The sequence below is a fragment of the Mesoplodon mirus genome (genome assembly GCF_964341445.2).
Source record: "Mesoplodon mirus genome assembly, chromosome: 17".
Taxonomy (NCBI): domain Eukaryota; kingdom Metazoa; phylum Chordata; class Mammalia; order Artiodactyla; family Ziphiidae; genus Mesoplodon; species Mesoplodon mirus.
The window spans coordinates 11,571,072-11,587,644 of NC_138993.1; the positions used below are offsets into that span (position 1 = coordinate 11,571,072).

Genomic DNA, 16,573 nt, shown 5'->3' on the forward strand with positions numbered 1-16,573 from the left:
TCATCTAGGAAGTAGAATATAAGAACAAATTCTTGCAAATAACCAGACAGTTGAACCAATGTGAACTGCAGAAGCAGAGTGTGGATCAGAGAACAATGCACACTGGAAAAGGATCTGGGCTGAGACCACAGCAGGGGGTGCTCTTGTCACTCCTGACTGCGGGTTTCACTTAAGGTCCTGGTGGGGAGGTTGTGAGTTCATTTGTTCAACACACTTATGTAGCACTACCTTTGTGCCAACCTCTCCACTCGACACTTTATATGTTTTTTCATTTAATACCACAGTGGATGTGATCATTCTCATTTCATGTAAGTGGAAACTGTGTCCCAGTTATGTTAGGGAATGGTCCCAAGTTACACAGCTCGGAAGTGGTTGAGTCAGACTTCAGTCCGTATATCATCCTCTAATGTCCAATATGTAAAAAATAATCCTAGTCCACCAAACTAAGTGCCAATAAAGTGCATGCTTATTGGTACATACCGGTAGTATGAAGAAATGTGTCAAGGGTAACCCTCATCCTGTGGTGAGCAGATGCACATTAAAATAAGACCCAATCTAAAGGACTTTCCAAATGCAAATTCCCTGCATGAAGATTGGGTTTCATTCTATGGCTGCTCTTTGGGAGACAGTAATTCAAGAAGAGCTCTCGCTTTGAGAGAAAGAAAAACAGATTCTTATGAACCCCAAGGATGCCCCTGTGAGTGCCCAGGAATACTCAGGTTTTCAAGTAAAAACACACTTTGAAAACTTTGAACTGGTATTGTAGGAAAGTAGTCTTCAATTACTAATTTTCACTGAAAACGAAAAGTCTTTAAAACTTGAAAAACTATTCACATTCATACTGTCTTCCTGCTTCCTGATGAGCCTGGCACCCACCTGGCAGATACTTGATAAATGGTAAATATTTTTTGAGGAAATGTTTTTTGAACAGTAAGCTTTTATTACATGGTAGGGCTTTATCAGGCAGACAAGGAGGGGAAGCTATTCAAGAGTATATACAAAGTATGGAAATGTTTAACGCATGCATATATTTTGAAAATTTATTTATTTTATTTTTGGCTGTGTTGGGTCTTCGTTGCGGTGCACGGGCTTCTCATTGCAGTGGCTTCTCTTGTTGCAGAGCACGGGCTCTAGGTGCACAGGCTTCAGTAGTTGTGGCTCGTGGGTTCTAGAGCACAGGCTCAGTAGTTGTGGCGCACGGGCTTAGCTGCTCCGCGGCATGTGAGATCTTCCCGGACCAGGGCTCGAACCCGTGTCGCCTGCATTGGCAGGCGGATTCTCAGCCACTCCGCCACCAGGAAAACCCCAATGTCTGCATATTTTTAAACATTTTAATAGACTTTATTTTTCAGTTTAGTTTTAGTTTAGGGTCACAGGAACGTGGGGAGATAGCACAGAAAGCTCCTATTTTGTGGGGTGTGTGGGTGTTTGTGTATTAGTCAGGCTTTTTCTTTCTTCAAATAACAGAGGCATGAAAGTTACATCAGGTAATAAGAGTTTGCATCAGAAAACTTTCAGCGGCAAGTAATAGATACCCTAACTCTAATGGCTTTATACGTATATATGTATGTGTGTGTGTGTATGTGTATTTATCATAAAATAGTAAGTCCTGAATTATATTAGTCTCTTGGGTTGATTGATCCAGCTGCTTCTGGATGTTTTCAGGGACCCAGGTTCATTCCCCATCTCCACTCTGTCATCTTTGGTTTGTCCTCATTCTCACACCAATAGCAATGTGGCTTCAACACTCCTCCAAATCAACCAAAGCACAGGAATGTCTAGAGGAAAGAGGGAGCATCTCTTTCATCGGTGCCCTCTTAAGAATGGGGACACTTTTCAAAGCCTGATCACCTCTGGGACTGTCCATGAGGTCGGTGTGCCCTGGCTCAGAAGTGCATGGAAGAGGTCACTAACTGAACACCATCAGGTTAGTCAGGAAGGTGGAGGGGAGGGGAAGCCAGAATAGATCCTGAGTGGGCGAGCAGTAGTGTCTACGACAGAGTTTATGGTAGGAAAGCATAGTAAAGTACGAATGGGAAAGTCTCATCAGGCCTTCTTCAAAACTGGGATTCTATCTGAGTTCCAATGATTGAGTCTTTTAAATGTCCCTTCAACCTCAGCCACCCATTAACATTATAGTGCTGGTTACTCTCTGTCTTTGTTTATATTTTTGCTACTACAGACCAACTGACATTAAATATACCTTAAATGTATTCATTCAACACAATGTTTATTGAGTTTCTGCGATGTGCCAGGCACTGTGCCAAGCCATACAGTAGTGAGCAGAAACAAATGGCCACAGAGTGAGGGAGATTACATTAATAAATTACATAATAAATGTGCAAAATTGTGTTTGTGGTAAGTGCTGTGAAGAGACCTTCTCTCATGTGGCGCTATGAGCGTGTGTGTTAGGGCGATCTTACCTAGCAGGAGAGGTCAGTTGCGAAAATAGAAACTCAGGAGAGCTCAAGGATGAGTAGAAGGGAAGTAGGCAGATAGGGGAGGGGAACTGTTTCCAGAGAGGGAAGAATATGTGCATTGGCCCTGTGACAGAAAACAACATGGTATGGACAGAGGACTGGAAGAAGACCAGTGGGACTGGAGCCAAGAGAGCAAAGTGGTCTCAGATGTGTTTGGAGCAGGAGATGGTTGCATCTACCATTAGGCTCATCTCTTTATGTCTTGGCTTCTGCTTCCTCAGAATTCCTGCTGCCTTATGATTTCTGGTGACTGCCTTCTCCATCTTTTGGCTTCTTCCCACCCTCCTGCTTAAAATTTTCCCCGAATATCTCACATTGAAATCATTAAGAAAGATTATCTGATGGGGTCAGCCTGCCAGCATTCATAACAGCATGGCTGTGATGGACAGGATTCTCATGGCCACTAGTTGTGGCTACTCTATTAATACTTAGATAACTACTTTATATGAGCTGTCCATCCCGGTTCTGTCCACCAAGGCCAGAGTGGTGGGTTCAAGTAATCAACATGGTAAAAAGGAATTTACCAGGAGGGGACACTTTCCATGTCCTGTCCAGTGCATAATAAATTGGGAATCAACTCTGGACTGTCTTAATAGGATGGCTTTTAATTAATATAAACCTTGAAAATTGATAACTTTTCTGTACATGAGTATTACTAAAGGTAGATCAATAAAAGCATTCATAATTAATCAGTACTATTAAATGACTGCTCTGTGCTGGGCTTTGTGCTACGTATGAAAACCGCAGAGATGCATTGAAAATTCTGGCTATCAGTGGGTTCACAGGTTCACAAGTAAACCAACCGTGGTAATAATGGTTTGGTGAGTGTCAGAGTTGGGTAGAGGGTTCTCAGAGGGAGCAGCAGGCTCTTCTTGCTTAGTCATTAATAGGAGTTAATCGGAAGAACAGTATAGGGACGGACCTGCCAGGCAGAAGAAACACCATGTGCAAGGGCACAGAAGCGTGACAGAGTAGAACATGGCACATTTGGGAGCTGAAAGTGCTCAGGTGGTTAGAACATAAGAGCTGGGTGTAATGCACCTTGTGGTTTAAGATGGGATTTTATGCCACTTCTAATACTAGTAGTGACCACTTCTTAAATACTTATATACCATACATATATATGCTTTTCGGAACTGTATTAGGATTTTCGTTGATGTGCTGGGATCCAAATTTTTTTTAAGTGTTTGAAGCTGTAATGGGTATGAATTAAAAAGTGCACTAGTATTTGTATTGCATGCCGTTTTTTTTCTCAGGAAGATATAAATAAATGTTAACTAGAGAAAAAAGTTTCACCCTTAAATTTTAAAAAATTCTCTCTTCATTATGCATTTCTCACTACTTTTAAATTTTTTGTTTTACATTTTCTAAAATAAAAATTGGAAAGTAAAAACAAATTTAATATTCTAAAAGATTTCTCTCCATACCATAACTAGATCTCTAGTGAACAGCAATTCTCCACTATGTCTGCTCTGTTAAGACTGATTTCACCATTGCAACAATAATTACTGCAACTCCCCCCTCTAATCTTGTATCATTTCTTACTATATCTAAAACTTTAGTAAGAAATATTTCCAAAAACAGAAAACAATTTGTGCTGGAAATTTATAATATCTACACAATCATACCCTATTACCAAATTGATTCAAAGAAAAACCTCTAACCCAGAAACCCAAATAACCTGATAGGATTATTTGGAGATATATAACAATTTGTCATTTTTTGTTTTAAATATATTTGTCATATTAAATATATATGTCATATTTGTTTTAAATATATATTAAAATTTGTCACTATGCAGAATAATACAAGGGAAAGTGTGGAAGTGAAAGTGAGTGTTAGAAACTAGAAAATAGTTTCCTTCCAATAGTGTAGCGTTCTGCCTCCCCCATCCCTTCCCTTTGTAAAATTACAGCAGAGGGACAAATACAAGATTTCAGAGTTTGCCAAATTTGAGAAAATGAGGAAACACAGCCAAATACATAATATTTACACATGGGAACATTCACGAGCAGGACAAAAATGAAGCAATCCTTGCCAATATCATTTTTTAATTTTGAGAGTTTTACTGTAATTTTGAGAGTTACATGCCTTTGAAGATGAAGTAGGCACAGAGGACTCCAGCTGCAAATCAAAGTTTGTAAGTTAAATTTTAAAATATTTTATTCCACAAAATTGATTGAGTTCCTTTCATGTGCTGATTCTATAAGGAATACAAAATGGAATCAACCTAGTCTCTACCCTCGTGAACTCTACAGTTGGGAGGAAGTATGTAATAAAATCGATCATTTTTAAAGTACTTCCCACAGTGTGAGAGATACTATTGGAGTGGTACAAATAATACTTTTTTTTTTGAAAAAGTTCATGGTTTTCTACTAATGACTATAAAATAGCATTTGCATAGATTATTGAAACAGTATTGCCCTTCTCCAGTCAAAACAGCCTCTACACTGTAGCCACAGCAGTGATTTCTAAAGTGTGACTTTAATCATCTCACGTCTTTGTTTAACACAGGGGCTCATCATTGCTCTCAGACCAAAAGTCCAAACTCTTTAACTTGAATTACATGATCTAGCCCCACATCCTGGCTCGCTATCCACTTTTAATGTTATTTTTCACCTCTCTCCTCTTTATAATCTATGTTCCAGACTTCCTGGACCCATTCCCCAAAGCACCATATTTACATAAATGTTCCTTCTGCTTGAGACCTTCTTCCTTCCCTGCTTTCCCCTACCTTCCCCACTGTTGGTGAGTCTCCAAGAGACTGAACTCTTTGAAGTCAGGGACTCTGCCTCTCATTCGCCAGCGGCTCATGGTGGTAATTCAATAAATACTTGTTAAGTGAGCATCACTAAAAAATTAATTGATAAATTATGAGGACAAGCTTGGTAGCAAGAGCTGGCCTGGGGCTTCCCTGGTGGCGCAGTGGTTGAGAGTCCGCCTGCCAATGCAGGGGACACGGGTTCGTGCCCCGGTCCGGGAAGATCCCACATGCCGCGGAGCGGCTAGGCCCGTGAGCCATGGCCGCTGAGCCTGCGCGTCCGGAGCCTGTGCTCCCCAACAGGAGAGGCCACAACAGTGAGAGGCCCGCGTACCGCAAAAAAAAAAAAAAAAAAGAGCTGGCCTGATTATAGGCTGTTTCTTAGATAGGAAGAAACCTTCCTAAAGTTATCACTACTAACAATGGGAGTGGTAGCTGATGTCCCAGATAGTTGGGCTTTCTAGTTAGAGGTTAGTAATGTGATTTTGGAAAACTTCTAGAATGCAAACTGCCACCAAGGAAGCAAGAGCTGTGGCTGTTGGTTTTAAAGGTCCTATGCTGTGGCCCAGGTTTTCTACTCCCTTGCTGGCAGTGTCATTAATGAAAGTTAAAACTGGAGACGCGCTGAGTGTGTGTTCGTGTGTATGTCTGTACAAATACACCCAAGAAAGTAGACATTAATTAGAGTAGGAGGCTAACGTTTGTTAAGCACTTTCTGTGTGCCAGGCACTGTACTAAGCATTTTTTTAAAGAATTATTTCATTCAATTCTCACAACTACCCTGTGAGGTTAGGTACTGTCATTTCCCCCATATTATGATATGGAAACTTAAGAATTAAAAATGAACTAACTTGCCTGAGGTCTCACAGCTAGTAAGAGAGGCAGACCCTAGGGAGGCTTTAAATCTAGGAGAGGCAGGTACATAAATTCATAAATTAGAGCAAAATGCAAGGTTGTTAAATAAAAAGCTCTCTGTAGGTGGGCTGCCTAAATTTTTCCCAATTATACGATATTTTGACCCTGCAATTTTAACCCATATAGTTATAGTGGCTGTGTTTATGAATATTTAACCTCAGAAGTATAGCAATATAGTATATATTGTTCAGTTTTCATTGAAAATGTATTTCCTGAAAACCATCATTTTGCCAGCTTAATTTCTTTTCTTTTTTTTTTTTTTAGATTTATTTATTTATTTTTGGCTGCATTGGGTCTTGTTGCTGCGCATGGGCATTCTCTAGTTGTGGCGAGCGGAGGCTACTCTTCGTTGTGGTGCGCAGGCTCCTCATTACAGTGGCTTCTCTTGTTGCAGACCGTGGGCTCTAGGCGCGCAGGCTTCAGTAGTTGTGGCTCGTGGGCTCCCTACTTGTGGTGCCCAGGCTTAGTTGCTCCGCGGCATGTGGAATCTTCCCGGACCAGGGCTCAAACCCGTGTCCCCTGCATTGGCAGGCGGATTCTTAACCACTGTGCCACAAGGGAAGTCCCTAGCTTAATTTCTTGATCATTTTCATTTACTTCACAGTTAAGCCATTTTCAGTTTTTTCCATTTCAATTCTATATTACATGAATTATTTATTTTCATCAGGATTGATTATTTTCCATCTAAGTTTTAGTGAAAAGCTTTGATTCAATGATCATTTTTTGGTCCATTTTAGATTTTACTGATTATAGTGCCTACCCCTGACAGTTTTATTTTGATGACTGTATCCATTATTGATTGGATAAGAGGCTAAAGTAAGACTCTTCCATCAGTTATTTGAGGTTTTCTTTATTGTACAGGTGGGTCCATTGTAATTGTCCCCTTTTTTTCACCCACCCTGTAAAGTATTTTATACCATATTACACATGTTTAAGTTAACATTTAAATTTTTTTGTAAGTTTAACACATTTTTAAAGATGTGGTATCCAACACATTCCTACACATTGATATTTTAAAATAAAATTCTTATTCACTTTTCAGATATGCCCAATAGAATCAAATATATCCAAAAGAATAATGATTTGGTTACCATCATCATGCATTTTAAAGTGTACAAATAACCTCTTTTTTCAAATGGACATTTTATATAATTCCTCTTTCTCACTCAACAAATATTTCCATTTGATTCCCTCCCCAAAATGTATCTATTCTAAAAATATTTTATGCTTGAAAGTCTTATATTGATCATTATATTCTACTAATATGCAGAAAGCATATACTAGTGAATTAAAATTTTAATATTTTTCATTCCTAAAGCCATAAAATTCGACGTGCTTAACATTTTTATTCTGGAACAAATTATTATTACAAATATTATCAGCTTACAATCATACAACATAAATATATTGTGAGCTTTGAAAAATAATTATTAAACATGAAAAGTAAAATGCCACTGGAAATTCATCTCTTAATGAGATGAATGGTTAGTATATCCACATATGAATATCATTTATTGCTAGAACAATACAGGAATCAATATTAAAGCTACTCCTAATTTTCTTTTTTTTAAGTCGACATATAGTTGATGTACAATGTTATGGTAGTTTCAGGTATACAACAAAGTGATTCAGTTTCTTATATATATATATATATATATTCTTTTGCAGATTCTTTTCCCTTATAGGTTATTATAAGATATTGAGTATTATTCCCTATGCTATACAGTAGGTCCTTGTTGGTTATCTATTTTATATATAGTAGTGTGTAAATGTTAATCCCAAACTCCTAATTTATCCCTTCCCCCTTTGGTAACCATAAATTTGTTTTCCATGTCTGAGTCTATTTCTGTTTTGAAAATAAATTCATTTGTATATATTTTTTTTAGATTCCACATATAAGCCATATCATCTGATACTTGTTTTTCTCTGTCTGGCTTACTTCACTTAGTATGATAATCTCTAGGTCCATCTGTGTTGCTGTAAATGGCATTATTTCATTCTTTTTTATGGCTGAGTAATATTCCGTTGTGTATATATACCACATCTTCTTTATCCATTCATCTGTTGATGGACATTTAGGTTGCTTTCATGTCTTGGCTATTATAAATAGTGCTGCAATGAATGTTGGGATGCATGTATCTTTTCAAGTTATAGTTCTCTCTGGATATATGCCCAGGAGTGGGATTGCTAGATCATATGGTAACTCTATTTTCAGTTTTTTTAAGGAACCACCATACTGCTTTCCATAGTGGCTGCACCAATTTATATTCCCGCCAACAGTGTAGGAGGGTTCATTTTTCTCCACACCCTCTCCAGCATTTATTATTTGTAAGCTTTTTGATGATGGCCATTATGACCAGTGTGTGGTGATACCTCTTTGTAGTTTCCAACTTTATTTTTTGTAGATATGTTGAAAAATCGTGTTCACAGTTGTAAATTGTAAATAAATAGAAGGATGTTGAAGTTTTATTACAGCTTATTCATATAGCTTTTTGTACCACTTCTAAGTTGTATGCTAGAAATCACCTAGAGATCTATCGTGAAAAATTATTTTTAATTATCTCCCAACTGACATCCCGATTAGATCCAACTTCAACTCTTTGAAAGTAAAGAATTAGGAAACCATTTAACTTGCAAAAAGATTTTTTTAAATCCAGTCATTAAGGGCATACAGTTTTCCAGCACTTCCATCAGAATTTTGAATTGTCCGTTATTTGAGGCTCCTAGCCCCTCAACAGATTTTATACCCAAGATACTACACCATAGAGAGCCCCCCACCCTTTTTTTTTAATTGGAGAAAGGCAGTGGGAAAAGAGTGATGGGAAGGAGAACCTGTATTTCCCTCACGGGTTCATTTTCAGGCAGATAGATTTTAAGAAGTTAAGGATCTGGAAACTTACTCTTAAGTTATGCGTACCTAACTTACTTCTTGGAGAGTTATTCATTGCCCAGTTAGAAGAGGCTAGTCCATTGTGTTGCTATTTCCTTTTTTCCATACACTTCTAAATAATTATTTCTTATATCTTATGCTCTCCGTGCCTTTGGTGAGGAAATAGTATCACCAAGACAGGTGGTGAGAACTGGAAGCAAGGAGTTCCAAACGTCTCACTGTTTTTGCTGCTTCCCACTTCCTCACCCCATGTACCATGACAGCAACTGCCAGTCAGAGATGATCTTCCACATGGTCATTTTAGAACCCAAACTTCTTCCAGTTTGTGGTTCCGCTTTCCTTCTGGGCATCAGACTCCTCTTCATTCATCTGGCAAAAGGGAAAAGACCAGGGATGATCATGTATGAATGCAAACCTCCAATTACTCTTGAACTGTTGCATCCTGAATATATTTGTCCCATCCAGAATCATTGATAATTTGTACAGAATTATAAAAGTAACGGGGGTTACAGCTTTCCATTGCACTAACAGCCCTTTAATTAAACTGTTCAAGCTGCAAATGTCTGTTGGATATGATGGCCTCATGAACACTGAACAGGGCATGTCTCTCCACCCCTTCACATCATTTTCATCAGTTCTTAACAGAAAATATAACTTGAAGCAAAATTTAGTTTTTTCATATCCAAATACTTGTTCTAATATATGCATCAGATGATTTGAGATCAGCAAAGCTCTCACTAAACAAGTACTTTTTAGGTCACACAATATTAGCTGCCTTTAAAAGAAAAAAAGATGAAACTGATTTGACAGCCATACCCATGTTTCTGACAAATGTGCATGTCTGATACACATGAGTGCACAACAACCCTATTTTTCTTCAACACAATCATCAAATAATATGTGTTAAGCACACATTTGGGCAAAGTGCTTTACAAGGGGTCTCTATTACATTTGTTTTATATTATGTCCTGTGTGCTTCAGTTCATAAGTGAGTGGGACAGACCTCAGGGTATAAAGCCAGCATGATCTCGCTCTCCCTTCACTTCTTTTGGATATTAAGCCCTTAGCTCAAAACAGTTCAGTGGTTGCTTAAGAAAATCACAAAAGTTGCAAAAAATTTGTGATCAAGATGCTTTAATTTTCTTATTTATGACCTATATGATGTAATAAAAGTTATCTTTATTCAATTTTTATAAAATGAAACTGAATAGGCTAGTTAGCATTTGTTGATTGATTTCATAGTATATTAAATAATTTGGAGAGGCCAGCAAGCTCAAACCAGATAATATGGGAAGGTCGACTTAAGAAAAAAAACAAAACCACAAACCTCAAGTATAAATGAAAGTACTTATATGGTTTAGAAAAATATCTTGGACTATAATGAAAAAGTAACTTAAAGAGTTATTATAGAAGGTCCTGAAACTTACAGAACACTATGTAACTAGTAGAGGTATAAATAAAGTACAGGCAATTTTATAGTATCAGGTCATATTTCAGATCTAGGCTTGATGCCCAGATTTTTATATAAACATGCCATAAACTCAGTATTTAATCAACTATAAATGATCTTCCTTTGCACTTCTGAAGCATATACAAACTGATGAAACTCCTCATCACTTGCCCGAAGCAGTGTCCTACCTGATCACTCTGCCTCCAGTCTAACAGCTTTCTACTCTAGCCTCCACGAGCCGCCAAGCGTGTGTAGGTGAGCTCTCTCTTGGGTACCCTCTCGTTGCATACGAGGAGAGGAGAGGAAAGGGGACTTGGGGTAGAGTCCCAGGTGGTCGTGGCAATCCCCAAATTTATTTGAAGGCTAGTGGTTCATCTCAACCATTCATCATTGTTTTTACTTTTTATTTTCCATCCCATCTATATTAATTTCACTACAAAACAAGTCTAATTACTTATCAGAACTAAAATTGTTGCTCAGGAGAGGTGTCAGATGATATTCTGTGACACACCTCAGTATACATTTTTCTTAAATGTGAGGCGTAAGTCTATGAACTAAAACACCTTAGCCCAACCCTCCTTTTTATGGGGACAGAGTCTTCCAAGATGGGGTATAATCCAGTCTAGAGTTCCTTGTGGGTGCAGATTAAACTACTAGAAAAGAGAAACCAGTTATTCTATTTAGATCACTTCGTTTAGATCTTGATTAAATCTAAAGACAGAAGTGACCTCTGATGGGCTCCACCAGTAGGATAATAAACACAAGAAGTCTGAGGCGAAACTGGAAAGCTTTTTCCAGTTCAGCAAAGGAGTCAGAGATGCACGTACTTTGTAAGATCTCTTTGTAACCTTCCCCATATGTATTATCTCTGTCCTTTTCTCTTGCTGATTTATTCAACAAACAAATGTATATGGAGCACATCTGTGCCAGGCACTGCTTTAAGCTCTGTGTATTGAGCAGTAAATAAGATAGATGAGGGCCTTGTTCTCATGGAACTTTCACGTCACAGGGAGGGGACTGACAAAAACAAGCAAAAAAATAAATAAGTGCCAGGCGCAGAATTCAAACAAAGTGATGTCATAGAAGAGATATTGGAGGTTAGTACATGATAACTCTAAGCTGGATGCCAGCCAAAAATTTTTTAATAAAAAATTTTAGGAGAGTTTCATTCCATAATCAATCTTGAAGGAAACAAGAAGAGAAAGTAGGAGATGGCTTGCTATAAAAAAAACAAAAGGACTCTAGGCTCTGTTGGGTTTCCTGGCAGGGAATTATGAACATCTCAGAGCATTGTCTTTTATCAGCCTCTTTAAAGGATTTCAAGAGCTTAACTATAACATGGGTGACTGTAAAGTAAAATTTTCTTTCCCTTGGCCCCTCTGGTAAGGACTGTGCCACTCGTTCAGACGCTGCTGCCCTTGTTCAAAATAGCATGGACCTTTGGGTCTATCTTTTGGAATTTGCCTCCTGAGCTGTTTATTAGCTGCTAGCAAAATAATTTAATTTTATTCTGTCTCCTTTTACTCTTTGCCTCCAGGCTTTACTGAGTTCCTCTGATTATCTCAGTTTCCTTTTTTCTTGCTCCTGAGGGTCCCTGAGGACTGTTGTGGTCCCAACCTGGAGCTGTGAAAGCGGTGGTAGGAGAACTGATTGAGTTCCTGTATCAGTTTGGACCCAGTCAAGAGAAAGATGCCACATAGCAGTTTAAACAGGGAAAGTGTTGTAATTTATAAAAACAGAAATAATTATAAATTATAACAGGATATTGGAGAAACAGGGAATGGTTAGTAAGAAATAAAAAGAACTCTAAAAAATATAGGAAACAGCATACATGAGGAGCAGCCACTGTCTTTTGAGCTGACATTGAACCCAAGAAGAGGCTTCCTGGCCTTGTTAGGGAGGACATGGCTATAGTTCCCTTCGTGGTACAGAAGTCACTCTGGTGCCCTGCTGAGGGAGCTCGCTGGAGCTCTGCCTTTTGGAACTTTCCCAAAAACCACCCTCTAGGGAGTTGGTGAATCTGTTTATGGGAGGGTTCTCACCAGAGCACTCTGTTACAAAACTGTCTGGGGCAGGGGGCTACTGGAGAAAACTGCTAGTCACTGGGTGCTGTCAGCCATCACACACTGCAGGAGCCGGGCACTGGAGAAGCCCACACTCTGCAGGGGCCTGCTAGGTGAGCACGCAGAACCAGGAAGAAAACCCCCTTTCTTCTGCATCATCTCTTCGGAGTCCTTTCCTGATAGACCTCGACATGGTGTAGGCTAGCAAAGGAAGAATAAAGGGCACAGATTCACTTTCACAAGATAAACAATTAAGGGTGAATTTGGAGCTGGGAAGCAATAATTTGATAACTGGCACAGTTGGTAAGACAGTTTTGCATGGGGCACTTAAGGAGTCAAACCAACTTCTATGTGTTTGAGAGCCACCTGTCTGCTAGAAGTAAAATAAACTGATAACATGCTTAATGGAAGGGAACACTTGGTCAGATGTTCACTACATCATTGCTCCCAAAGAGAAAGATAACAATATTAGTGTGTGTTTATATATATACCCACACACTAGTATCTCTCTATATATATATATTATATACAGCCTAATATGCATATTGTATATAAATATTATACATATTTTATATATAATATAATATATAAAACATTATATATAATATACATTATATATATATATATTATATACATTATATATATATATATATAATCTCCATCCATCCTCCTGGCATACCAGATTTACTATAAGGGTGCCAACACAGCTTTCATGGGAAAATCTCTCCTTTTTTCTGAGATTATACTCATTTTACTCTTTGGGTTTTCAAGTGGCCTTTATATATATATATATATATATATATATATATATAAAATATATATATATATATTAGTGAAATAATGGTCATAGTGAAAGATAGTTTTTGTTGTTATGGCTGTTCTGTCTTAAAATTATTCCTTCCTGACAAAATAAGAGTCATCAACCCTGTAGTAGTACTCTTTCCATTTAAAGAAAATTATGCTTGTCTATGAAATTCAAATCTGGAAACTGTTGCACCCGGGTAAGAATGTATTAATATAAATTGTGGCAAGTCACTGTAATCCTTTTGTGAAATGTATAAAGAGAAGTTTTACATGTAGAAACTGAAAAACAGTTGTCACTTTATGCTCAACAGAAAGGACATATAAACAGAACTTAAACAATAGCTAGGCCATGCACTTTACGTTCATTGTCTCCACTTAAATTAACCAGTAATGAGTATTATTATCACTGTTTTTCAGGTGACAAAAATCAGATAGAGTTAAATAATTTTTCCAAGTTCCTATAGCTAGTAAATAGCAGAGCCAAGTTTTAAAAAGGACTGTGACTGGCTCCAAAATGTTTCATGATTTAAACAGATGTCTGACTGCCTCCAAAAACCTTCCAGTGTGTAGAGAAAGACAAAAACTGAATTAAGGAGCTAGAAAATGGAATTTTCAAAAAATAAAAAGATGAATAGATAATATAATATAATTATAATATAATTATATAATATACACACAGAGATATATAATTCCTAGAGAAAGGAAATGTGAAAAAGGACTTCATAACTTGTTCTCAAACCTTAAGGAATATCATGTATGTAAAACTCAGTAACTAGTTTCTGCTTTCACTAAAGCAAATATAAGTGTAGTAGATTATACAGGGTACACCAGTGCAAGTAGAGAATGTGTTTATGTATTGTTAAAATCCATTGGTGTATCAGGAAGGAAAGTGTTGCAGGTTTGATTGCAGTGGGTTAATCAAATATGGATTTATCTGTATCATGGAAGAAGAAGTCCAGATATGGATAGTTGCTGAGACTGTTTCAGTAACTTAATATTAACTCCAACCTTGCTGGGATTCCCTTGGCCTTCCCCTAATGGCTACACAATTGCTGCTATAGTTTCTGCCATTATATCTCCATTCAAGCAAGGAAGAGAAAGGAATGTGCCAGCTACATATGACTCATTTTATCAGCTTTTCTGAAACATCCCCAAATGACTGGTTTTGTTCTCATTAGCCAGTTCTGGGTCAAATGTCCTTGCCCTTAGATGCAAGGGAATTTGGAAAAAGCAAAGAATAACTTTATCATGATTGGCTTAGACCATGGATCAGACAAACTCTGACCTCAGAAACAAATTCAGGCCATTGTTATAAATAAAGTCATGCCCATTTATTTGCACATTGGCTGTGACTGCTTTCACACCGCAGTGGCAAAGCTGAATAGTTGTGAGAAGGACAGATGGTCTGCAAGGCCTAAAATTTTTTACTATTTGTCCTTTTACCAAAAATGTTCATTGACCCCTGGCTTAGATCAGGCATGGCCCTTTGCCTGGGGTTGACCACATGGACACTTTGGGGCTAAGTGGACTTTCGTTAAGCAAGGAAAAGGGAGGAAAAGTGACATTAGAAAAGAACCAAAAGTGTATGTCAGGCCACGTGGTCCAACCAATCATATACAAGACCACAAAAGCATAACACGTTTTCTATTTTAAGTCACAGGGTCACCTTGAACATATAACTTTTCTGTTCCTTCATTTCTTCATGAGCCAACTGAAAATTTAGAAAGGTAGAAATTTTGCAAATATACAGAATCAAATGATTGGCAATATTGTGATATATCATGAATTCAGGAAGATAATCCCTAATTTACTGAGTTTTATACAGCACTAAGATATTGTCACACTGAGTCTTAGACACATATTTAACTGACTGACACTTCCCTTTAAACTATTTATTTTAGGTTCTTGCATACACTGAGGGGCTTCATGGAAAATGGATGTTCAGCGAGATACGAGCTGTATTTTCAAGACGTTATCTTCTACAAAACACTGCTTTGGAAGTATTTATGGCAAACCGAAGTAAGTCCCCTTAATATTTTGAAAGAAAATGTGCTCGTATTTGGATGTTATTCATTTACATGGTGTGATACTGACTTGATATTTTTTTGTTTTATTTCTTTCTTTGATATGCCCTCGCTAAAATAAAAATACAGAAAGAATTAATTTGCTTGAAAACATTAATCCTAGATTTCTCATGGATAAAGTTACACAGAAATCTGATTTTCCATGAAGATTCATTACCTTTACCAATAAATCATGAAGGGCACTTGAAAATGATTTCTGAAATTGACGATTAGCTCTCCTGTGGTTTTCTAAATCATGTTTTTTCTTCTTACCACAGCCTCAGTTATGTTTAATTTCCCTGATCAAGCAACAGTAAAAAAAGTCGTCTATAGCTTGCCTCGGGTTGGAGTAGGGACCAGCTATGGTTTGCCGCAAGCCAGGTAATTTTATCATAGTACACATTATCTATGATTTGTTAACATATTTCAATCTCAATATGACGGAAATCTAAATAAGTTTATACCATTATAATTATTTTGAAAATCAAGGAATTGTCTTCCTCTGCAGGTCATTTGTAGGGAAAGAGGTTATGAAAACAGCTATTTTAAGAATGACAGAATAGGGCATAATTTTATTTAACACATATATAAATGAGGAAGTAAAAACGTTGATTGCATATCATAGCTGGCACATAATTAAGACATTTTTGCTGAAGACCTTACAAAAGACACACCAGAAGCCTCATGATGTTTGTGATTAATTGTTGTGTAATAGCATATAAATTGTTTTTATAAATGCTATGTATAAATGCTTCTTCATTAAAGTAATAAAACACTCAGAGTTTATTGAGATTAATAGTCATTAATTATGATGTGATTTTAATCATTTCTTAAATCTCTCATCTTGGTATTTTAAAAGCATTATTTTGAAATTTTATTTTATTGAAAAATACTATTCTAAGTAGAAAACATAGTCAGTAATTATGTTTATCACTAATATCAGTTAGTTGGTTTTTGGCTCCAAGTAACTGAATACCTAACTAAAAGTGGCTTAAGCAATAAGGGTTTTGCTTCAGGGGGTTTGCTTTATGAAAGATGTGGAGTTAAGAAGGAGTTGCTAGTATTGGCTCAGAAGTTCAGTGATGTCAGGACTCTCAGTTGGCCTCATATTCACAAAATAACCACCACTGCTCCAGACACCACATCT

The 16,573-nt window shown here is 37.4% G+C and overlaps 1 protein-coding gene across 4 annotated transcripts in view; it reads left to right on the plus strand.

Moving 5' to 3' along the window:
- NBEA (neurobeachin) overlaps positions 1-16,573 on the plus strand; it is a 612,123-nt gene that overhangs the window by 472,917 nt on the left and 122,633 nt on the right. For all 4 annotated transcript variants that reach the window (XM_082602053.1, XM_082602054.1, XM_082602055.1 and 1 more), the window contains 2 exons: positions 15,265-15,382; positions 15,705-15,807. In XM_082602053.1, coding sequence (XP_082458179.1) covers positions 15,265-15,382; positions 15,705-15,807 — 221 coding nt within the window. The remainder of the gene's footprint in view (positions 1-15,264; positions 15,383-15,704; positions 15,808-16,573) is intronic.